General features: G+C 39.1%; 2 protein-coding genes, 1 long non-coding RNA gene and 1 other non-coding gene across 5 annotated transcripts in view; 2 read left to right on the forward strand and 2 right to left on the reverse strand.

Moving 5' to 3' along the window:
• Positions 1-3,823, forward strand: part of LOC108303764 — a 36,130-nt gene extending 32,307 nt beyond the window's left edge. For both annotated transcript variants that reach the window (XR_005200092.1, XR_001824968.2), the window contains one exon: positions 3,813-3,823. This is a non-coding gene — a long non-coding RNA (uncharacterized LOC108303764). The remainder of the gene's footprint in view (positions 1-3,812) is intronic.
• LOC119471105 lies at positions 234-343 on the reverse strand. The gene has a single exon (XR_005200102.1). It is a non-coding gene; the product is annotated as a U6 spliceosomal RNA (small nuclear RNA).
• An 8,072-nt stretch (positions 3,824-11,895) lies between the features above and the next one.
• Positions 11,896-12,745, forward strand: LOC108303765 (peptidyl-prolyl cis-trans isomerase FKBP3-like). The gene has a single exon (XM_037738191.1). It carries the CDS (start codon positions 11,917-11,919, stop codon positions 12,589-12,591), a length of 675 nt encoding a protein of 224 aa, XP_037594119.1. The 5' UTR covers positions 11,896-11,916; the 3' UTR covers positions 12,592-12,745.
• Positions 12,746-23,062: 10,317 nt separating this feature from the next.
• On the reverse strand, positions 23,063-24,148 carry LOC108303766 (GTP-binding nuclear protein Ran-like). The gene has a single exon (XM_017527706.1). It carries the CDS (start codon positions 23,809-23,811, stop codon positions 23,425-23,427), a length of 387 nt encoding a protein of 128 aa, XP_017383195.1. The 5' UTR covers positions 23,812-24,148; the 3' UTR covers positions 23,063-23,424.
• Between the last annotated feature and the right edge of the window lie 880 nt (positions 24,149-25,028).

A 25,028-nucleotide genomic window follows, 5' to 3' on the forward strand; every position in this document is an offset into this window, starting at 1 on the left:
TTGAGCAGTAGATCTCAAGAGTGGGCTTAAAATATTCAGTATACCATCCTGTAAAAGGATGTGCTGTCATCCAAGCTTTGTAGTTCTATTTCTAGAGCACAGCCAGAGTAGATTTAAAATAATTCTTAAAGGCCCTAGGATTTTTGGAGTGGTACATGAACATTGTCTTCAACTTAAAATCACCAGCTGCATTAGCCCCTAACAAGAGAATCAACCTGCCCTTTGAATAATTTTTTTTAATGGAATGCTTCACTAATTTGCATGTCATCCTTGTGCAGGGACCATGCTAATCTTCTCTGTATCACTTCAGTTTTTATAGTATATGTGCTGCCAAAGCGATTACCCTTTGAAGTTTCAAAGCCAGTCACTGCCTTTTTATCTCAAGCTGTAAAGGTCCTAGATAACATCTTCTTCCAATATAACATTTTTTTCCCCCCACTGAAAATCTGTTATTAGGGTAGCCAGCTTTCGTCAATTATCTCAGGTAGATCTGGACAGCTTGCTGCAGCTTCTGCCTTAGCACTTGCTGCTTCCCCTTAACGTTTTTATGTTCTGGAGATGGCTTTTTTTCTTAAACCTAGCCTCTGCTAGCTTTCAAATTTTCTTCTGTAGCTTTCTTACCTATCTCAGTCTTCACAGGCTTGAACAGTTAGGGTGTTGGCTTGGATAAGGCTTTGGCTTATAGGAATGTTGTGGCTGGTTTGATCCTCTACCCAGACCAGTAAAACTTACTCCATATCAGCAATAAAGTTGTTTTACTTGCTTAGCATTGTGCGTTCACTGAAGTAGCACTTTTAATTTCCTCCAAGAACTCTTCCTTTGCATTCACAACTTGGCCAACTGTTTGGCACAAGACAGCTAGCGTTCATTCTATACAGACTTTCAAAACACCTTCCTCACTAACCATACTCATTTCTGGTATTTGATTTAAAGTGAGAGACTGGGTTCAGTGGTCCACTCCTGTAATCCCAGCACTTTGGGAGGCCGAGGAGAGCAGATCACCTGAAGTCAGAATTTTGGGACCAGCCTGGCCAAATGGCAAAAACCCATCTCTACTAAAAATACAAAAATTAGGTGGACATAGTTGCACACATCTGTAGTCCCAGCTACTTGGGAGGCTGGGGCAGGAGAATCTCTGGAACCTAAGAGGCAGAGGTTGCAGTGAGCCGAGATTATGCCACTGCACTCCAGCCTGGACAATGGAGCAAGACGCCATCTAAAAATATATATATGTGTATATATATATATATATATATATATATATATATTTAAAATATTGTGAGAATTACCAAAATGTGACACAGAGACACAAAGTGAGCACATGCTGTTGGGAAAATGGTACCAATAAATTCACCTGATGCAGGGTTGCCACAAACCTTCAATTTGTGAAAAGCACAGTATTTGCAGAGTGCCTGTATTTGAAAGTGGACTTGAATTCGTTGTAAATGTATATTGCCAACTCTAGAGCAACCACTTTAAAGATTTTAAGAAGAGGCATAAATGACCAGGTGCACTGAATCGTGCCTGTAATCCCAACACTTTGGGAAGTGAAAGGAGGAGGACTGCTTGAGCCTGGGAGTTCAAGGCCAGTCTGGGCAATATACTGAGACCCTGTCTCTACAAAAAAATTAAAAATTAGCCAGGCACAGTGACATGCACCTATAGTCCCAGCTGTTCAGGAGGCTGGAGCAGAATTACTAGAGCCGGGGAGTTTGAGGCTGCAGTGAGCCGTGATCACACAACTGCACTCCAGCCTGGGCTACAGAGTGAGACTCCTCCTTAAAAAAAATAAAGCTGCATAATTGATATACTAAGAAAGAAGACCAAATGGTACCATACATTACAACATAATTCCATAATATATCATATATATGTATATATCATTATATAACTATATCATAATAAAATGTTCAATACCTCAAAAGTCAGAAGAAGTATGGAAGACAGAAATAGGAACAAATAGCAAAGGCAATAAATAGAAAATAGTCACAGGTATCACAGATATTAATCCAATTATATTAATAATCACTTTAAATGTCAGTGGTCTAAATATTCCAATTAAAAGACAGATTGCCAGAGTGGATCAAAAAATAAGACGCAGCTATATATTGTCTACAAGAAACTCTTTTGAAACATAGGCACATATAGATTAAAAGTAAAGGGATGGAGAAAGATATACCATGCTAACCCTAATCAAAAGATAATATGGGTTGTTGGAGTGCAGTGCTATTTACAACAAATTGATCATAACTGGTTACAGATTTCTTTGTTCCCTCTCTCCACTCCCATTGCTTCACTTGACTAGTTTTGAAAAAAGAAAGGAAAAAGGAAGAAAGAAGGAGAGGAAGAAAGAAAAGAAAAGAAAGAAAGAAGGAAGGAAGGAGGAGAAGAGGAGGAGGAGAAGACAAAGATGAAGAAGAAGAGGGAAGGAAGGAAGGAAGGAAGGAAGGAAGGAAGGAAGGAAGTAGGTATGGCTCTTGGATTGTGACATCAACAAGATGGTGGAATAGGACTTTCCAGCACTAATATTCTCATAGAAACATCTCTCTGAACAACTCTCCATAAATGAAAATATCATAAGAATGAGAGATTATAGCACCTGTGTGTAGCACAGAACTACAGTAGGACCCACTGAAGAAAGTAGGAAGAACGGTTTCACATTTTCTGCATCACATCACCCCTCCAAGCTAAGCAACACAGCATGGAGCAAGATATCCTCCAAGTCGGGGAAGGAGAGTAAAGTGAGTCCCAGACTTTGCCACAGACCCAGCACCAGCATTGCTCCAGTGAAACTCAGTGCCAGGCTGGCCCACAGAGCCCTAGGCTCCAAGCTGGTACCTGCAGACTAAGCCTCCAGGCCTGCCCCAGTGACAGACTAAGCCCCATAACTCCAGGCTCCAGGCCAGTCCCCACAGATAGAGACTCCAAGCCACCCAGAGCCAGGCCAGTCCCTGCTGCTCCAGGCTCCAGGCTGCCCGCATAACTCCATGCTCCAGCAAACCCAGGATACAAGCCAACCCTAGGAGACTCCAGTCCCTCATACCCCAGACACGAGGGGTGAGCACCCTAATGTATACTATGGACCTTAGGTGGTAATGGTGTGTCTATGTGGATTCATCAGTTATAACAAATGCACCACTCTGGTGCAGGATGTCCCTTGTAGGGGAGGTTGTGCATCCGTGGGGATTGACTTTCTATACTTTCCACTCAATTTTGCTATGAACATAAAACTGCTCTAAAAATAAAGTTTGTTAAATTAAACATCAGTGAGTAGGACTTATATGTGCTTGTATGAAAATAGGATATTTTTATGTGTTTATATGAAAATATCTTCTATTATATAATGTTTCCATCTATCTAAAAATATGTAGTATATATTTGTAGAAAATTTCTGAAACCATACCTATGAAATGATTCACAGTATTTGCACTATGAGGTGAGGGATAGAATATAGTCTAAGCTCCATGAAATCTCCTTTTAAACTTTTTACATTTCTAACATGCACACATATTAATTTCTAATAAGAAAATGTTTTTAAAAAGCGAGAAAAGAAGTAACTTGTGACAATTAGGGAAATGTGAATATAGACTGTATGTTAGATGATATTGAATTAAAAGTCTCCTTAAAAACGTGTGTATCCACCACGGAATACTATGCAGCCAAAAAAAGGAATTATGTCATTTCTCTTGTGGAAACATGGATGGAGCTAGCGGCCCTTATCCTTAGCAAACTAATGCAGTAACAGAAAACCAAATACCATATGTTCTCACTTAGAAGTGGAAGCTAAATGAGGAGAACTTATGAATACAAAGAAGAGAACACCAGACAGTGGGGCATCCTTGAGAGTGGAGGGTGGGAGGAGGAAGAAGAGTAGAAAAAAATAACTAATGGGTACGAGGCTTAATACCTGGGTAATGAAATAATCTGTACAACAAACCACCATGACACAAGTTTATCTCTATAACAAACCTGCACATGTACCTCCAAACCTAAAATAAAAGTTAAAATAGATAAATAAATAATAAATGAAAAAATTAAAATACAAAAAACTTTATCAGGTAGAGACAAAAAGTGATGCAAAATATAAATATTTAATGAATCTAGGTGAAGAGTATACATGTATTCATTGTTTTCTTCTTTCAAATTTTCTATGGGCTTGAAATTTTATTTTCAAAACAAACCAAAAAGAAATCATACCTGCAATCTCAAGATTGTAAAATATCTTGAAGTTCTTTTTTTTTTTTTTTTTTTTTTTTGAGATGGAGTTTTGCTCTTGTTGCCCAAACTGGAGTGCAATAGTGCCATCTTGGTTCACTGCAACCTCCGCTTCAAGTGATTCTCCTGCCTCAGCTTCCCAAGTAGCTGAGATTATAGGCATGCACCATCATGCCTGGATAATTTTTTGTATTTTTAGTAGAAACAGGGTTTCACCATGTTAGCCAGGCTGGTCTCGAACCCCTGACCTGAGGTGATCCACCCACCTGGGCCTCCCAAAGTGCTGGGATTACAGGCGTGAGCCACCACACCCAGCCCAGTCTCTTGAAGTACTAAGCAACTTCTTCAATTTTTTTGTTGAAGAATAGGCTGTAGTATAAATGTGGAAAGCTTCAAATGACCTCATTCACCCACATAAACTGATCTGTGCAACTGCTGCACATTATTTTGTAAAAATGAAACATTCATTGACAAAGGAAATAGATTATTAACTTTCAATTAAATGTGATAATAAAGGGAATTTGGTAATCTTGTAAGGCCTGATTATCAAGCAAACAAAATAAACCAGAAAGATACAGGATATTTTCAGGAAATGCACTTACCCAATTATCTCCATGACTTATTTTCATATTTCCAGTTTCAAGAGAAAAAATTATCTCCCCTAACTTCTCTCAAATTCAAGCACTGAAAATCAGTGTAAAAGATGCCATGATATTTTCTTTATACTAATATGTGATGAGCATTACTGTACAGTGTGTGAGAAAACCTTTTTGTACAAGATTTCTACATCATGGAAAAGTTAAATAAGTTTTCACATATAATACTAATTTGTAAGTACATCAGAGGCATAGCGTTCATTACAATTTCAGCATTATTTGTCAATCAGTTTAGTTATGAAGGAGAAAGGGGAGACACTATGTTTGACTGATGCAGATACGCCATCCTAGCCAATTATATAGGATTTCTCTTAAGTCAAAGACATTGAGAGCTCCTACTTCAGCATAGCAGCTGGAACAATAATGTATAATACTACAAGAGGCAGTAGTCACACTGCCAATTAGTTGCAGAGATAGGACTTGAACTGTTTTTGCAAGTCACTCAAATAACTGTGCTCAAAGAATGCGTGTTTTATCCTCTAGGAATCAATAGATTTCTTTCTGTCTGCAGAAAGGAAATGAAAGCCATCTGCATCATCGTTTAAACCGTATGCACATCTCTTAGCAAAGGTAGGAGATAGGCTTTATTTTAACATATCTAAATCCAATATCATTCCCATATGTGTTCCCATTGAATGATTCTAATAAATCACAGGGTCAAACAAATTATTCTCGATGAATTTTAACAAAGGTAGTAAATGTCTTCATTTAGATTACATATTTCTCAAGGGCAGGGACTGTATCTTACACCTCTTGATGGCTCTCTTCCCAGCACAACATCGTACAGATTCGATAAAAGATATTAGTGATGATATTTAAAATAATGATAATGTTGACAATCACTTCCTGCAATGAAAATAAAGAGAACTGCTAAATCTAGCAACGCAACAGAATTTGGGGAAGACAATATAGTTTTACAGTTTTTTTTTTTTAGTTTTTAAAAAATATTTCCTGAATAAAGTCTATTGTTTGAAGAGTTTAGCAAAGGTTATAAAATTTAATTAACTCAGAGAGAGTGAAGAATACTTGAGAAGATTTTATTTTCCCTTCATAATTGCAATCGATACGATAAAATTGTCCTCAAGCAGTCATTCCTGTCACATTAGCATAAGCAGTTAGTTTGAAGTCTCAAATGATATATTCTCACATTGTTTCATATTTCTTGACTGTTAAGGTTAATAGAAAGGGCCTACATTCATTAGAATAACATTGTACTAAAAATATAATCTGACCCAATTAGTGAAAGCAGTTCTTGTCTGCTGTACGTGGTAATTCCAGTTGCAGGCAGCAGAGGTAGTTGTTTTCACAGGAAACAAGAGATACTAATTATTCATGTAAGTTACTCTCCTAATTTTAATTTCAAATGTTAAAATCTTACATACTACTGATCTTTTGTATTATAATTTCTTTCTCTGTCTGTCCTTTTGCCCTTTCTTTAGCAAATTATGTTTTGTCATAAAGGTCAACACTGTTAATTACTTTTTGTTTACTCGCTTTTTAACTCTCCAATTGAGTCCCCAATTACTGTGACAAGCACAAATATCCCAGGGGGGACACTATTACAATTAGAACACTTTATAAAATGACAGTTTTTTCTTGCTCCTCTAAGAAGATTACAAATTGAATGTTGAATAATCATGATGCAGAAAGTACTGTGGGAGGTGGCACGGGAAAAATAAAGATGAACACATTTACCCCAGGATAAGAGGTTTAAACCAAGAGCTTGTGGATAATGAATTCAAAACATTCACCTCTTAAAACTATTTAATTCCAAATCCTTTCACATGACTATCTTAGTGTCATGGTGTTCTGAGATCAATCTTTAGTGTTCATGTTCAAAAGGACAAGCACCAAATATCCATGTTGACCTGTTTCTTCCCTTTCTTCTCCCGCTAATATGGCTGCTAGAGCAGTTAGCTGTTCGTTGCATAATCAGTGGGACTCGGCCTGAATTGCTAAACTACTCTCATTCTTAATATTGCCAAGAGTAAAGAAAAATGAAAATAAATCAAATGAACTTTGGAGGATTAGAGTGGTGACCCAGTGAGATCTGGAACATGAAAGTATCGCTACAATGCCTGGCACTTACAGGTGATAAATAAGTATTTGTTCTTTTTCTCTTTCTGTCTCCCAGCAGCACATCTACTAACTGAAATATCTAGACATTCTAGGAATGTCCAGATTTCGCAAGGGTATGGCAAACAGAAACAACAATACCAGGCTGATGCCAATGATAATTGTAGCTGCTACTTTGTTGACTTCACAGTTTATCTGTGAGATAATGTTTTCCTTCCTTTCTTTTTTGAGACAGGGTCTCATTCTGTTGCCTAGGCTGGAGTCCAGTGGCACGATCTCGACTCACTGCATCCTCCACCTCCCAGGTTCAAGTGATTCCCCTGCCTGAGCCTCCCCAGTAGCTGAGATTACAGGCTCGCTCCACCACGCCCGACTAATTTTTCTTATTTTTAGCAGAGACAGGGTTTTACCATGTTGGCCAGGCTGGTCTTGAACTCCTGACCTCAAGTGATCCACCTGCCTTTTCTCCCAAAGTGCTAGGATTACAGGCGTGAGCCACTGCGCCCAGTCTGAGATAATGTTTTTCTATTTAACTTATATCCCTTCCCCCTGATCTGCTCCTCAACCTCTGCTGCCACTCTGACAATCGTAACATCCCAAGGCTCATTTCCCATCGAGTACCCTACTCTCATCAGGTCCAGCTGCTAAAAAAAGTTGGAGATATCACATAGCAAAGCACACAAATGCTGATAAAGGAATAATTTAATTGATACACTGAGAGTAAAGGCAGAAATGACAATAGCTATTTGACATATTTCATTTTTCTCATATGTAAAAATTGGGCAAGATTTTTAAGAAAGAACAAGTAATTTCAATTACTTTAATTATGGTAAAAATCATTTTAAAACTTTGCCAAAGAGGCAAGAGATGGTGACAGTATTCTACAAAACTAGGCCATTGATTGTTTATCATGTCCATGATGAACTGTAACATTTTTACTTCACTGAAGTAGATATGAGTATGTGCTGTCTCCATATGTTTGAAATCCTAGGCAAATTAGTAAGAATTGTTTTTACCCTCTTTAAATAGAGGGAACAAATAAATAATAGAACCAGAAAGGGTTTCTGTTATGCTGATCCTGCACTCAGTTAAAAATTAATATAGAAAAATCAAATTACAACACAAAAGCTATATTGAAGAAAGACTTTGTTTTACCTTGATTAGAGTAAAAGACTTTTACCAAAGTGGGAGTAGCAAGTGCTAACATAACTGTAACATTTTGGAATAGGCTTACCAAAAACATGCCTTCTGGGTCATTTTTATTCAGTGAATTTTTTTTCTGATAAGATAGATAATATTTTACAGTGCACATGTATGACCTGACTTTATTTTTGCTGCTGAGCTCAAGAGAATACAATTAAACCTAACAATTACTAGAGCTCAACAACACTAAATAGCTAAACAGCTGAAGTAGTATTGATTAATTACTCATGAGAATGTAATCCTGATGATAATTTAACATTATTTGGTAAAGGGCTTAATTTGCTGTCTAAAAATTATTTGCAACTAGAAAGTCTTACTCCAAATAATGTTGTATTGTGTTATGTAGAAGCAAAAAATTACTGTGAAATGGCTGGAGGCAAAAAATGAATAACTCTGAGCCCAGCAAGTCATAACATTTCAATATAATCTAATGAGTAGAGTGAATCAGTAATGCAGAATCATTGTCGCCTGTTTTTTTCTCTTCTCCCTGGCACTACAGCAAAGCAGAAAGATTGGAATATTGAGCATTTCAGCAAGGAGCCAAGGTAATTTAAATTTTTATTGCTACATTTAGTCCTTGGCTTTAAACAAGCCAAAAAAGAACCCTCAGAAAAAGTAATTTACTAAATCATGGCACCAATCAAATCGTGAACAACCAAACTGCAATGCTTGGCTTTCCTTGGGTTTTGCTTGTGTTGCTAAGATATTAGACAAGTCTGACTGACAAGCAATATTTTGCAGAAAAGGAGTTGAGAATGCTATCTTGGCAAGGCTGAGGATGGGGTATAGAAAGGAACACTATCTTCTTATTTTGTAACTAAGATGACTTTGTGCTGGGCCTCTTGCCTTAATTGCCCTTGGGATGATTAACATTGGCTCCAAACTCCCAGGATACAGACTAATTTATTTGGTGAGGCTCCTGGACACTTGCTAGCCAGCTTAGATCAATGACCAATAAAGATTCTATGATTCCTTAGAGGAGCCGCCAATGAAATAAAATGTTGATCATCAGGGTAAAATACACACACATACACACACCTAAGCACACACACACAAATGAAATTTCCTTAAGAGAAGGAACCATGCCAGTTCATGTTTGCAGGACTATAAATATTAAATGCGTTGACGAATGTAAAAAACTTAGAATGCTGCTTGGCAAAGAGTAATCAGTAAATATTTAGCAGTTGCTATTTTTTGTTTATATCCACTGTGTTCAGTATAGTAACTGTTTTATCACAGAAAACCAATACACTTTAAATGATTTTTAAATGAATATAGATTTCTTATTTGTCTCTGATTTGTTAGCTGCTCATTGAAGAGAATTCAAATTTAAGATTTCAACTAAAAAAAAGAGTATACTATGCTTAAAAAATGTGGAAACCACTGCTGCAGAGGATGGACAGTCCGCAAAGACTTAAAAACGGGGATAATATGAGTTCTCTTTTTTGGGGGGAACACGGTCTCACTGTCATGCAGGCTACCATGCAGTGGTGCAATCACAGCTCACTGCCGCCTTGACCTCTGGCGCTCAAGCAATCCTCTCACCTTAGCCTCTGGAGTAGCTGAGTAGCTGGGACCACAGGCATGTGCCACTATGCCTGGGCTGGTCTCAAACACCTGGGCTCAAGTGATTCTCCTGTCTTGGCCTCCCAAAGTGCTGCAATTACAGGCATGAGCAACAGAACCAGGTCTCAGAATTCATTTTTAAAAGATATTTGAAACTATAGGTGATCTGCAAAAGTTGGACTTGAAGCAGAGAAACCGGAATGAGAAATATGATATCCAGGTCTGAGAAAATAAGATCTAAATTTAAGGCAGTGGTAATGAGGATTTAAAAAAAAAAAAAGATGTTGGCCGGGCGCGGTGGCTCACGCCTGTAATCCCAGCACTTTGGGAGGCCGAGGCGGGCAGATCATGAGGTCAGGAGATCGAGACTATCCTGGCCAACATGGTGAAACCCCGTCTTTACTAAAAAAATACAAAAATTAGCTGGGCGTGGTGGCACGCGACTGTAGTCCCAGTTACTTGGGAGGCTGAGGAAGGAGAATTGCTTGAACCTGGGAGACGGAGGTTGCAGTGAGCCGAGATCACAGCACTGCACTCCAGCCTGGCGCCTGGCAACAGAGCGAGACTGTCTCAAAAAAAAAAAAAAAACCTGGCAACAGAGCAAGACTGTCTCAAAAAAAAAAAAAAAACCAAAACAAAACAAAAAATGTCAGACTAGTGAGATATATAGAATATGGAGATTATAGAATTTAATGACCAATTCCAAAGTGAGAGTGAAGAAGTCACAGAGAATAAATCACCTGCCTCTGACTTGGAAAACAGAATAGAGAGTGACCCGTAATTAGAGTAGATTATTCACGAAGAAGAGCAAGGTTTGTGAGAGAAATGGTTAAACTTTAATTATGTTGTTAGAAGCACCGTTGGGACATTCAGATAAAATGTCCCCAAGGCAGCAGGCTATAATTATCTGAGGAAAAGGACTGAAGTCTGAGATAGGGATATAAATTTGCAAATCATTGGCAAAAAATGTGAGGCCATACACATTGATGAGATCAACTACAAAGAAATACAGACAAAAGAGAGAAGAGGCTTAAGGAGCAGGCAAAGGGACGAGGAAAGGAACTACAACCAACCTGTCAGCAGGGAGGAAGAGAATAAGGGAAGCAAGACCAAGAGAGTTACCAGGGTAGTGTTCAAGACAGGAGAGGTAAGTAGTAACAAATACTATACAAGTCAAATGAAACATGAAATGAAGGTGAAACTTATCCACTGGGCAAGTATTAACTGTAAGAGCTTAATAATATTTGATAAATTGGATATATAAGCCACTACACACAAAGCCGATCATTGCTGACCTTGCCTCCAATCTACCCTCTTAATTATCTACACCAAACATTTTTTCCAAATATTTTAGTCCCTTGAAAAGAAAAAATACTTTGATTTAGTAACTTTCTCCAGAATACATTGGGCCTTCCTAAACCTCTTGCTTTGCTGTATGCCATTCACTCTGGCTAAAGTACAATGGATCTATGTCTCTATTTATACCAACCTACTGACCTCTCATACCTGGATCAAATCCCAACTTCCCCATTCAATTGTCCATGATTTTCCCAAACAGAAGTGATCATCATTTCCATAAAACTCCCAAAATTCCATAAAAATGTTCCACTTTTTATCTACATCAGTAAATTATTAAGTTAATGTTTTTATTTATAACATTATCATATTCTATTTTTCTCTTGTTCCTTGAACAAAAATTTTTTTTTTCTTTTTTTTTTTGAGACAGATGTCACCAGGTGCCAGGCTGAAGTACAGTGGCACAATCTCGGCTCACTGCAACCTCCGCCTCCCAGGTTCAAGCAATTCTCCTGCCTCAGCGTCCCGAGTAGCTGGGACTACAGACGTGCGCCACCATGCCCAGCTAATTTTTATATTTTAGTAGAGATGGGGTTTCACTATGTTGGCCAGGGTGGTCTCCGTGTCTTGACTTCATGATCCGCCCGCCTCGGCCTCCCAAAGTGCTGGGATTACAGGCGTGAGCCACTGCGCCCGGCCAAAATTTTTTATCTTGTATTATAAATTAAATTTGTAGCTGTCTGAATCTTGCCTCCCGTCTAGATGATAAATTCCTGGATAACAGGGATAAGATCTCTTAATTTTCTCTGTCCAAATATTTACTGAATGCCAACAATGTGTGAAGCTCTGATAGAGATACCAGGGATAGTATTATAAATAAGACAGGCAGAGGCAGCGGGGGAAGATGGCGGCGGCTGTTCCGCAGCGGGCGTGGACCGTGGAGCAGCTGCGCAGTGAGCAGCTGCCCAAGAAGGACATTATCAAGTTTCTGCAGGACCACGGTTCAGATTCGTTTCTTGCAGAACATAAATTATTAGGAAACATTAAAAATGTGGCCAAGACCGCTAACAAGGACCACTTGGTTACAACCTATAACCATCTTTTTGAAACTAAGCGTTTTAAGGGCACTGAAAGTATAAGTAAAGTGTCTGAGCAAGTAAAAAATGTGAAGCTTAATGAAGATAAACCCAAAGAAACCAAGTCTGAAGAGACTCTGGATGAGGGTCCACCAAAATATACAAATTCTGTTCTGAAAAAGGGAGATAAAACCAATTTTCCCAAAAAGGGAGATGTTGTTCACTGCTGGTATACAGGAACACTACAAGATGGGAATGTTTTTGATACTAATATTCAAACAAGTGCAAAGAAGAAGAAAAATGCCAAGCCTTTAAGTTTTAAGGTCGGAGTAGGCAAAGTTATCAGAGGATGGGATGAAGCTCTCTTGACTATGAGTAAAGGAGAAAAGGCTCGACTGGAGATTGAACCAGAATGGGCTTATGGAAAGAAAGGACAGCCTGATGCCAAAATTCCACCAAATGCAAAACTCATTTTTGAAGTGGAACTAGTGGATATTGATTGAAATAGCAGTGCTTCAGCTCTAAGGATATCAGCAACAATGACAAGACTTGGCCTTGAAGAAACTTACATAACTAGTTAGAACTTGTTACTATTGTTAAGGGAAGAGTCAACTGGAAAATTCAAGGAGTTAATAAAATTTGTTTACTTGATCCCAACTTTTGAGAGATGTAATCCCTTATGAATCCCTGAAGTCTAAAATACCTTCCTACGGCTATGTAAAATACTGGTCAAGGAAAACTCCTTTTACCTCATGTTGTAAACGAAGTGGCTCAATAAAAATTTATCCAGTGTCAAAAAAAAATAAATAAATAAATAAGACAGGCAACATCTTACTGTCATGGAGTTCATATTCTGCTGGACATACTTGAGCTTATTATGTCCCTCAGCTCCTTCTCACCTACACTATCAGAATAATATACCTTACTGTTCTTGGGTTTATGAACCCAACGTCTTTTATAATATCCTTTAGAAGCATTTCCTAACCTTAGACTTCCAATATGATAGATACTGAAGTGAAATAAGGGAAATCTAATTGACTTATGAAGAGCACTATAACATGTATAACACGTAGACTTTGGAGTCAGACTTTAGTTGAAATATTAGATGTGCCATTTACTAGATGGGTGACTGAACACAATATTTTTTTGTTTCTTTGAGACAGGGTCTCACTCTGTCACCCAGGCTGAAGCACAGTGGCACACTCACGGCCCACCGCAGCCTTGACCTCCCAGGCTCAAGCGATCCTCCCACCTCAGCATTTCTAGTAGCTGGGACTACAGGCATGCATCACCACTCCTGGCTAATTTTCACATTTTCTGTAGAGCTGAGGTTTCACTATATTGCCCAGGCTGGTCTTGAACTACTCGGCTCAAACAACCTGCTTGCCTCAGTCTCCCAAAGTGCTGGGATTACAGGTGTGAGCCACTGTGTCCTGCCTGAACACAATTTTAAACCTTTTTGAGCTTCAATTTTTTCATCATAAGAATTGTAATAATACCTATCATTCAGAACTACTGTGAAAGTCAAATGAAACAATCATACAGCTGCTAAGAAAACATGTTATGTTAAAAGTATCTTTAAAATTAAGAGGTCATTGTTCTGAAGAAGGAAGAGTAGTGAGTGGAGTCCAGCTCTACCAAATAATAAAACATACTTTATGGTTACAGCAACTGAAATAATATAGTTGTAGAATATGAAAATAAAAATATGAATAAAATAAACCAGAAAGTCTGGAAATAGGCCCAAATATATTTGAAAACAGAGCATAGTCCTTAGTTGGAGAAAAATAGTCACACTCTGGTCTTCCTCTGGTTGTACCACTTTTGGCAGGACAAAGGGACATGTCTACCTGAAACCTATCACCTCCTTTCACTTCACTTTGGTTACCCAACCTTTCTTTGGCATTGCCTGACTCAATGTCCCAAGACCACTTCAAGGATTTATTGTCCCCATAAGCCCTTTGATCAACATAGAGAGTTCATCACTCTTTCCTCTTTGACACACTTTCTTCACTTGGCATCTGATTCACCATTCTCTCTTGGTTTTTCACCAAACTCACTCACTTACTTGGTCTCCTTGCTAGCTCCTCCTCATATCCTCAACATCTGAATTCTCAAGTACCTGAGATTCAGTCTTCAGTCTTCTTCTGTCATGACAGCCCACTACTAAATGATCTCATTCCATCACATGGTTTTAAATAACATCTATATACTGACAACTTTCAAATTGACATTTCTAGTCCTGACACCTCCCTTGAAATCTTTTCTTGTATATCCGGCTACCTATTTGACATCTCCACATAAATGTCTAAATAGGCATCTCAAATTTATGCCCAAATACATACAAAACTAAACATTATATTATCTACTACCTCAACCAACTTTTTCTACAGCCTTTTCCCATGATAGCAAATGACAAAATCTATTCTTCCCAGTTGCTCAGCCCAAAAACTCAGTCATTCTTGTGTCCTCTCCTTCTCTTGTGTTTCATGTCCAATCCATGAACAAATACAGTAGACCCTGCTTACACCATTTGTCTGGAATTTGATCACTCCTCACCCCACTGCCACTACTAATCAAATACAATTTGCCATCCTCTCTCACCTGGGTTACTCATCTGGATCAGAGCCAGCAAGTTTTATCTACAAAGGGGCAGATAGTAAATATTTTAGGCTGTTGCAACCACTCAGCTCTGTTCTTGCAGGCCTAAAGCAGCCATAGACAATAATTAAATGAATAGGTGTGGCTGTGTTCCAGTAAATCTTGATTTACAAAAACAGCATGGGGCCAGATTTGGCCAGCAGGCCATAGTTTGCCAACTCCTGACCTGGATGACTGCACAGCCCCTAACTAGTCTCCCTCTTTCTACCCTTCCTCCTAAAATTGAGACATGGGTGAAGGTGATAGCTTTGAATAAGAGGGAAGAAGGGAAGGAGGAGTAAAAATATAGATGACTTTGCATGTGTGAGCAGAAAATGGAGATCATTCACAGCTGTATTTTCTTGATTAAACAGTATAAAGATCAGCTGTTGAGCATGAAGAAGCTCGAGTTGGGTAGAGTTATAAATTTAGCAACCACATTGCCTAAGATGTTGCTTCTGTCCCCTATCCTGCAAAGATGTTTACTCTGTTCTTCAGACACAATGAATTCCTTGTTTTCTTTTCTTTCTTTTTTTTTTTTTTTTTTTTTTTTTTTTTTTTTTTTTTTTTTTTTTTTTTTTTTTTTTTTTTTTTGAGTCGGAGTTTCGTTCTTGTCTCCCAGGCTGAATTCAATGGCGCGATCTCGGCTCACTGCAACCTCCACCTCCCAGGTTCGAGCAATTCTCCTGCCTCAGCCTCCCAAGCAGCTGGGATTACAGGCATGTGCCACTACACTAGGCTAAGTTTGTATTTTTAGTAGAGATGGGGCTTCTCCATGTTGGTCAGGCTGGTCTCGAACTCCCAACCTCAGGTGATCTGCCCACCTCAGCCTCCCAGAGTGCTGAGATTATAGACATGAGCCACTGTGCCCAGCCTGAATTCCTCTTTTTCATAGGCTTCTGAGAATGTTGTCCTGTCTCCCTGGAACATCCCCCCCCCACCCAACCTGGCTGATTTCTGGCTACTGCCAATTATTTATCCAAACTCAGCTTAGCTAGCACTGCTTCCAAGACTTTTCTGATTATCCTCTTGCTTGGCTTAGATTCAGAAATTCTCCTTTGAGCTCCCACAGTACATGGTACAGGTTCTTAAGTCTTGTTTGTCCTGAAGACTTCATGTGATTTTGAGTCTGCAGAAGGAATAAAGCAGTAAAACCCTCCCCTATGGAATAGAATAGAGTTTTCCTGAGGTAGAGGTAAGTGGTGTTGGATTGAGAAGCTAGAAAAAGGTGAAGAAGCAGAGGTCAACGTAGCCAAATCCGAAGGAGAAAGAGTGAGTCCATGGAGATAATTCAACGTAAACATCTAAGTCCAGGGAAGATTGTATTAGTCGGGGTACCAACAGGAAAGAGATTGTACTCTTAAACTAAGATAGAATCATTCAAAGGGGCTTTATTTGCAAGGGAGAAGTTGAGTTATAGGAGAACTACAAGTAAATTGCAAGAACCTGAAAACTGAAGGGATGAGAAAGGGGAGAGATGACCAGAACCTCAAAGAAGAGGAACATACAGTCAGGTGAAACACTCAGTCCAAGACAAACTCCTAAAGAAGGAGCCAGCAGAAACAATAGCCTGACCTCACTTCGCTGTCTTCTTCCTTCTCTTGCTGGCACACCTTGTTGGCCAAATCCTACAGGAAGCCAGAGGGCACATGAGTTCAATGATAGAGTCCATATAAATGATCTTCCTGAGGCAGAGAGCAGGCTGAAGAATGAATCTGGAGAGACAAATAGAAGCTATTTCAAACAAAGGACTATGCTAGAAAAATCAAACTTGTGCTAGTAAGACCTACCCATAGGTCAGCAGATTAGCAGAGGCAAGTCTTTCAGAGGTGATGAAAGGAGAAGACAACGAAAACAAATAAATAATGATCCAAGCACAAATAATAGGATTGCTTTATGGTACTGAGACCCGAGTTGAAACGAAATGCTTAGTTCTATGTGATGGAGAAGCAGTTAGGGGGTCCTACTGCATGTTGAGTTCTTCAGCAAGCAGACTCTGAGGGAGAGTTTTGTGTTTGTTATGGCATGCCTTGTGATCAACACCTATGGAAGGGAGGGGGAGGAAGCAGGATTACGCTGTGGGAGAAGTTGAGTTACATTGCAGGACCAATGGCAAACTCAGCCAGACAGACTCAGACTCTTGTATCAGGACCTTTGGAGCAAAAATGGCCTGTAAAAGTTGTCCTGTATGGGACAGAAATGGCCAAGTATCTATACCCCTACCTCGATCAGTCACTGGATGTGATCCTTCCTGGGAAGGGGATGACCTTGGCCATGGTAGCTCTCTGCAGCTGAAACAATCTTTCAAGGGCTCAAGCCTTTCTGCTGACTGTGCTCCCAGGAGCAGAAGTAACAACGCTTTTTTTTTTTTTGAGACAGCCTTGCTCTGTCGCAGAGGCTGGAGTGCAGCGATGCCATCTCGGCTCATTGCAACCTTTGTCTCCCAGGTTTAAGTGATTCTCCTGCCTCAGCGTCCCGAGTAGCTTGGACTACAGGCATCCACCACCACGCCTGGCTAATTTTTTGGTATTTTTTAAATAGAGATGGCATTTCATCATGTTGTCCAGGCTGGTCTTGAACTTCTAACCTCAGGTTATTCACCTGCCTTGGCCCCCCAAAGTGCTGGGATTAAAGGCATGAGCCACCATACCCCGCCCCAACCCATTTCTTAAAGGGGGATTTGGGTACATCTCTGGATCTACCTCAAATCCTTAAGCCTGGGACCCATTTTACATGTGGTAAGAGGCCCTCTAAATATGGGATAGAGAATTCAAATAAGTCTGTTTATGTAGACAAACCAGAGTTCCCTTAGAAAAGCCACGTGGAAAGTAACAGGCTCACAAGCAGAGCTTGCAGAACAGTTAAAGGAAGTAGGTACGTTTAGTCTTGAGGAGATAAGGTATTGGGTTATGTAATAATTGTATGTCTTTCAATATTTTAAAAGGTTTTCAAGTAGCAAAGGGATTAGGCTTTTTCTGCATGGCTACCATAGGGAGAATCAGGACAAATGAATCGGAATTTCAGAAAGGAAGAGATAAGGTAGATTCAGAGCTTTCTAATCGTCATAGCAGGAGTGGCTTCTCTTGACAAACAGCGAATGCCCCAGCCTTTGAAGTCTGTGGTCGTGAGCTGGGCATGGGGGTGGGGGGTGACACGAAGGAGGGACTCATCATATGGAGACAATCGCAAACATCAGAAGGACGGTTAGACAATATAATGTTTGAGCCTACTTTAGGGAATCTAAGATTAATTCTTTCCTTAATAAAAATAACCACGATAGTCATCATAGTCTCAGAAGAGAAAATTAAATCTGGCTTGCAGTAAGTTAAATCCAGTGAAAATACAAAAATTTTGTCATTGCTTTAACATTCAATTTTTTTTCCCTGTCCTCTTTCATTTTCAGAAATGAATTTGTATGAAGCAAATCTATAAAGGAGAGCAGTAGAGGTGAAAATATCATGGAAAAGGCAAGCGCTTTGACTAGTAAACTCATCGAGTTGAGACAAGTGTGAAAACTCATTACAACCTGAATTTCTCACACATCTCCCTTTCTCCTCCCTTTTAAACTTCCTAATAGAAAAAGTTGAATTCACGTTATTGGCACCTCCACTATATGCCTTCACTTCCATAAAAAAATAATAAATTAGAGGTAGCTCCTTTTCCACATTTATTTTAATCTAGAATGTTGTGATCCCTCAGGATTTATTTTATGGTTTCTCAAAAGACCAAATCTTGGAAATCTCATTCTTAAACCCATGGGGAATATATCTATTTCTACTTTATTTGCGCAGGTGAATTGAGAGGGAATAGGGTTTGATTTAACACTTGTTAAAGTCTGTAGATTATGTATTAAAGGCATTGCAGAAAAGAATAAGAACTGCAATGAAGTTCAATTTTGTTTCGTATTTGAAGATAATATTGCTGACCATGATATAACTCATCTGTTAATGAAACTGAAAAAATAATGAATTTGTAATTCCATCAGCTTTTATCAGTGGCTTATTTTCTCCAATCCAATATTTTTGTTAACTACCTACAGGCAGAGAAAATCTTTTTCTTAATCTCTAAATCTCTAATATATCGTGAGTAAAATAACAGAGGTTCATTGAGCACCTCCTTTGTGCCAGGTGCTTTACACACCTTATTTTCTCTTATTAGCAAATCCGTTTTTATTTGCAGATGAAGAATCTGATGCTTAGAGTTTCAGTTACAACTTTTCCAAGGTCACATAATGAATACGTGGCAGGGTCCACATTCCACGTCTGGCTTCTGTTACCCCATCCAGCACTCTTACCTACCGTTTTATACTTCCTGCAAAGCATAATATGGCCGGGACTATTTTTGCCTACCAAATATTCAATCTCTTTCTTCCTTGTGATAACAGAACCCTGAATATTAGCTGAGTGTATTCTCAGTAGAGGCCATTTTTCAGCCTGTCTTGCAGCTAAGGATGGGCGTGTGATTTGGTAGTATGTGCAACATATAATGTGTAAATGGAAGTGCTTTGTGAAATTTTTTGCTTCCAACCTCACCCTCACTTCATGAAATATAGAATGATGCCTGTAGCTTTAGTAGCCATCTCGCCCCATCAGATGACCTTGAGGACAGCAAGGCTGGAGATGAAAGAGCACATCCTGAGGTTCCCTGAGGACAACGTGGAGATGGCATGCCAATTCCTGTCTGCCCCTTCTGGACTTCTTTTGCATGAGTGAGAAATAAACTTCCACCTCTTTGTGTTTTGGTTGTTCTTGTTTTTTGAGATGGAATCTCACTCTGTCACCCAGGCTGGAGGGCAGTGGCACAATCTCGGCTCATTGCAACCTCCACCTCCTGGGTTCAAGCGATTCTTCTGCTTCAGCCTCCAGAGTAGCTGGGACTACAAGCTCCCGCCACCAAGCCCTGCTAATTTTTGTATTTTTAGTGAAGATGGAGTTTTACCATATTGGCAAGTCTGGTCTTGATCTGCTAACCTTGTGATCTGCCTGCCTCAAGCCTCCCAAAGTGCTGGGATTACAGGTATGAGTCACCGCGCCCAGCCATACTTCCACCTCTTTGAAGCCAGCTAAATTTACTCCTATAGACATAGTGCGTCACACTCAGTATCTTTTTATGGAATTGAATTTGCTTGCTATGGCCAGATATTCCCTTGTGCCTCTTCTCGAGTCTCCTTCCTTTAAAACCTAGCTTATATTTCAATTTGTCTACAAAGCTTTCTTTGACCACCAATTTCACTATGGTGAATTTCAAATAAGTTACCAGGTTTCAAAAAAATTTTTTTTTTAAAAAAGCTTTTATTATGAAAAATTCCAAACATACAGAAACACAGAATAATATAATGAAATACGTCTTACGAAGAGTTTCTCTATTAGTCATAAAGCTTGACTTGATGTCACAGGATGGGCTCCCACCCTCACTTTTCCACATGTGTCTTTCTGCAGTGCTGAGCTCAGTTTAAGAGGGGCCTCCTACAAATAGCCAATTTTTAAAATTTGGGGAAATTTCCTATTATTTTGTACTTTATATTATAAAATACATATGCAGATAGTTTCTACTACCTTAATGATTCAAAAAATGTTAGACTAGGTAGGACACTGTGAAAGTTGGCCCTAGTAGTTGGGGCCAGGCCCGGTGGCTCACGCCTGCTTTCCCAGCATTTTGGGAGGCTGAGGTGGGTGGATCATAGGAGGTCAGGAGTTCGAGACCAGCCTGGCCAATATGGTAAAACTCTGTCTCTACTAAAAATGCAAAAATGAGCAGGGCATGGTGATGCACTCCTGTAATCCCAGCTACTTGGGAGGCTAAGGCAGGAGAATCACCTGAACCCAGGAGGCAGAGGTTGCAGGCCAATGTACTCCAGCCTGGATAACAGAGTAGGACTCCATCTTTTTTTTTTTTTTTTAAGAGACAAGGTTCTCCATGTTGGTCAGGCTGGTATTGAACTCCTGACCTCAGGTGATCCGCCTACCTCAGCCTCCCAAAGTGCTGAGATTATAGGCATGAGCCACCGAGCCCAGCAACTCCATCTCAAAAAAAGAAAAGAAAAGAAATAGTCTTTTGGCTAAACAGAAATACCATATGACCTAAAATTCTACTCCTGGGCCTACACTCAAGAAAATTGAGAACATGTTCAGACAAAACTTGTGCACAAATGTTCACAGATTAGCATTGTTCATAGTTGTCAAAAAGTGGAATCAATTCAAATATCCATTAGCTGATGAGTAGATAAACAAAATGTAGTATATCCATACAATGGAATATTAGTCAGCCATAAAAAGAATGAAGTACTGGCATATTTTACAACATAGATGAGCCTTAAAAACATTATGCTGAGTGAAATAAGCTAGACTCAAGAGGCTATATATTGTATGATTTCATTTGTATGAAATGCCCAAAATAGGAAAATCCATTGAGACAGAAAGAAAATTAGCAATTGCTTGGGGTTAGGAGTAAGAATTATGAAATGTTCTGAAATTAGATAGTGGTGATGGCTTCATAACCTCATGAATATACTAGAAATCACTGAATTGTATGCTTTAAAATGGTGAATCCAGTGGCATGTGAATTGTATTTCAATTTTTTAAAAAAACTTTGTACATGGTTTTTATAGCAGCACAGGCAATTTTTAGGATAAAATCCTTTAAGTGGGATTGGTGGGTCAAAGTTCGTATGCAATTTTAATATGTAATTTTGATAGATTTTGCTGAATTTTCCCACAGATTTGGTGCCAATTTATGTCATTAACAAGTTAAGAGAATCTGTTTCCCAACAGCCTTACCAGTAGCATGCGTAATCAAACTTTTTTTTTTGTCAAACTGATAGATTAAAAACTGGTATCTGGGTGTAGTTTTAATTTGCTGCTCTCTCATTATAGCTGAAATTGAGCTTTTTTCTTTTTGCCTATTTCCTACAAAATAAATTTAATCCATTGGAAATACTTGTTTATACTGCCATGTTTTGTTACATAAGAATCTGTAATTCTTATGGTAGGGAGGAATTTGCTCTTTTTCCAGGCCTCTCCATCAACCGCAATTTCAGTTCTACCCTACAGTTTAGTATATAATTATTCAAATTAGCGATGATTCTCTTTGGCAACAAATTGAACCTTTGCAGAAAATGAACCAAGTGCCATAAAAGGAAAATAAAAGCTGACTTTTGGGCCTTTGAATCTGAGCTTTTGAAAACCAAACAAAAGGTTACAGCCTCTCCAAATTACTGATTACACAATAGTCTATGAATCCTGACATTTTATTTTTCTCCACCCCAAGGATTAAGTTAATGAGTTGTAGCTCTTTCTTCTAGCAAGAAAAATAGACCATATAAACACTAGTCATTCCCTAAATACATTTATTTGCATAGCTCTTTCCATCAGTGAAGATTATTCCTCTATCTGTATAATAACTTGGATCATAAACATGCCTATTTTCAGGGTAGAAAAGCAGATTCTGATGAGAACTCCAAGTTGAGATTAATTGCAAGGCTGCCTGCCAAGAACACATGGCTAGTCTGATTTTCAGTAGTAATACTTTAGACCCTACTATTTCAAAACAAATGTTTTAAGTCTAGTCTCTTAAGTATTCCCAACTAAATTTATTTTTAAATGGATACATAACTAAATAGTTTCCTTGAGCTTCACACCAAATGGTCCTCTTAATAGCATTTTCCCTCCCTAGATCTGAGCTCTTGTCTCTTGAGTCTTAGAGAAGCTGTTGAAGATCATGGCAACAACTGAATCAGAGCTGGGACATAATGAGAGCTAACATTTCTGGAGAACTTGCTGTGTGCCAGGCTCTGTTCTAAGAACTTTCAGTTATGTTAACTAATTTACCTTTTACAGCAGCATATGAGACATAGATTATAATTATTGCCCTTTATACTGAGGAAGAAACCAAAGCACCTTGCCTGAGGTCACCCAGTTGGAAACAGAGTTAAAATTCCAACCTAGAAAGTCTGATTCTATTGCCTATGTTCCTAACCACTACTCTATATTAAACCTCTGGAGCAATCCGATTCAACACCCATTTCATAAAGAAAGTGCTCCCTGTTCCTGGTTAAATAGTATATAAGAGAGAATGGGACGATAATTTTCCTCTGTCAAATTTTACATGGATTGTGAATTAGCCCAGGCTGGGCGAGTTCAGAGAAATTACAACATTATTGGTTTTGGGAGCCATATATCTAGGCTTGTCCAATTTGATAAATAAAAATATAGGACACACAATTAAATTTGAATTTTGGATAATTAATGAATAATTCATTCGTATAAGTATGTTCCATGCAATACTTGGGACAAATTTATGCTAAGAAATTATTTATTGTTTATCTGAAATTCAAAAATTTTTTTTTTAGATATTTGAAATACAACTTTATTCTGATTCTAAATGTAAAGGAATGGGAATGACAGTAACAAACAAGATTTCACCACTGAATATTGTGATGTGACTGCAGCAGTCTCATATCTGAAACTCAAGGAATCAACTGCGTTCCAAACAGCTAAATATGCAGGTCCAAACAATGAAGGTATATTTTAAACTGCCACATTCACTCCGAAGCCCACTCATCTCCTTCAGCATCCCACAGATGAAGCACATGTTCCGCTTAGCTAGATAATAATGAGGTGGCACACACGCTGCACCGCTGACATCACAGGACAGCTGCCTATAAAACTAGACTTCTGACGCTGGGCTCCTGCTTCATTCTCACAGGTCATCATCCTCATCCGGGAGAGCAGTTGTTTGAGCAGCCTCTAAGTCGGGCTCATACTGCGCTGCCAAAGCTGGGTCCATGACAACCTCCGGTGGGGCAAGAGCAGGCATGGCAACAAATTCCAAATTAGGGTCTCCAATGAGCTTCCTAGCAAGCCAGAGGAAGGGCTTTTCAAAGTTGTAGTTACTTTTGGCAGAAATGTCGTAGTACTGAAGATTCTTCTTTCGGTGGAAGACAATGGATTTTGCCTTCACTTTCCTGTCCTTAATGTCCACTTTGTTGCCACATAACACGATGGGGATGTTCTCACACACTCGCACCAGATCTCTATGCCACTTAGGCACATTCTTGTAAGTAACTCTGGATGTTACATCGAACATTAGGATGGCACACTGGGCCTGGATGTAATAGCCATCCCTCAGTCCGCCGAATGTCTCCTGGCCAGCTGTGTCCCACACACTGAACTTAACAGGTCCTCTGTTACTGTGGAACACTAGGGGATGAGCCTCAGCACCCAAGGTGGCTACATACTACTTCTCAAATTCACCAGTCAAATGATGTTTCACAAAGGTCGCTTTTCCGGTACCACCGTCACCAACCAATACAAGTTTAAACTGGACCCGGGGCTCTCCCTGCGCAGCCATCGCGGCGTTCCTTCCAGAAGGGTCTCCGTGCCCGTCCGACTAAGGCTGGAAAGATGGCGGAAGCCTGAAATTCAAATTTAATGAAGCACTTTGTATTTTATCTGGTGACCCTACATACACTAAAAGGTAAAATGTTAAATGTGTGCCTTAAGGGCACTTTTACTTCTTATTTTATTCAGTTCTATATCATTGGAATTATTTATAGTTTACCAAGATTCTCAAAACCTTTCCTGAAACCTCGAGCCAACCTCAGCTTATACACATGGCTGAACCAGTCTTTGTTTCGTTTTTTCTTTTTTTTTGAGACTGAGTCTCGCTCTGTCACTCAGGTGGAGTGCAGTGAAGTGATCTTGGTTCATTGCAACCTCTACCTCACAGGTTCAAGCGATTCTCCTGACTCAATTTCCTGAGTTGCGGGGATTACAGGTGCATGCCACCATGACCAGCGAATTTTTGTATTTTTTAGTAGAATGGGATTTCACCATGTTGGCCAGTCTAGTCTCTAACTCCTGACCGAAAGTGATCCACCCACCACAGCTTCCCAAAGTGCTGGGATTACAGGTGTGAGTCACGGCACCCAGCCTGAACCAGCCTTTGACAATGTCAAATTACCACAACTTGCTGGATTTTTCCCAGAGGAGTAAATACTTGCAAAAAAATGGATTATGTTTATAATAATAAATATTAAAGCTAACAATTATTATATACCAGGTATAATTGTGAGAACTTTAGACAGGATAACTAATTCACAAAATAACTCTGGGAGGTAGGTAATATTATTATACCATTTTACAGATGACAAAACCTGAACAACAGTGAGATTGACTAAATTACCCCAAACAATTTATAATCTATTTGGTGCTACACTGTTGAATATGGTTGCCACTAACCACATGTGGCAATTTCAATGAAAATGAAATATAGTTCCTCAATTACAGGCCATATTTCAAGTG

Source organism: Cebus imitator, unplaced genomic scaffold (genome assembly GCF_001604975.1).
Source record: "Cebus imitator isolate Cc_AM_T3 unplaced genomic scaffold, Cebus_imitator-1.0 Scaffold50, whole genome shotgun sequence".
Taxonomy (NCBI): Eukaryota; Metazoa; Chordata; class Mammalia; order Primates; family Cebidae; genus Cebus; species Cebus imitator.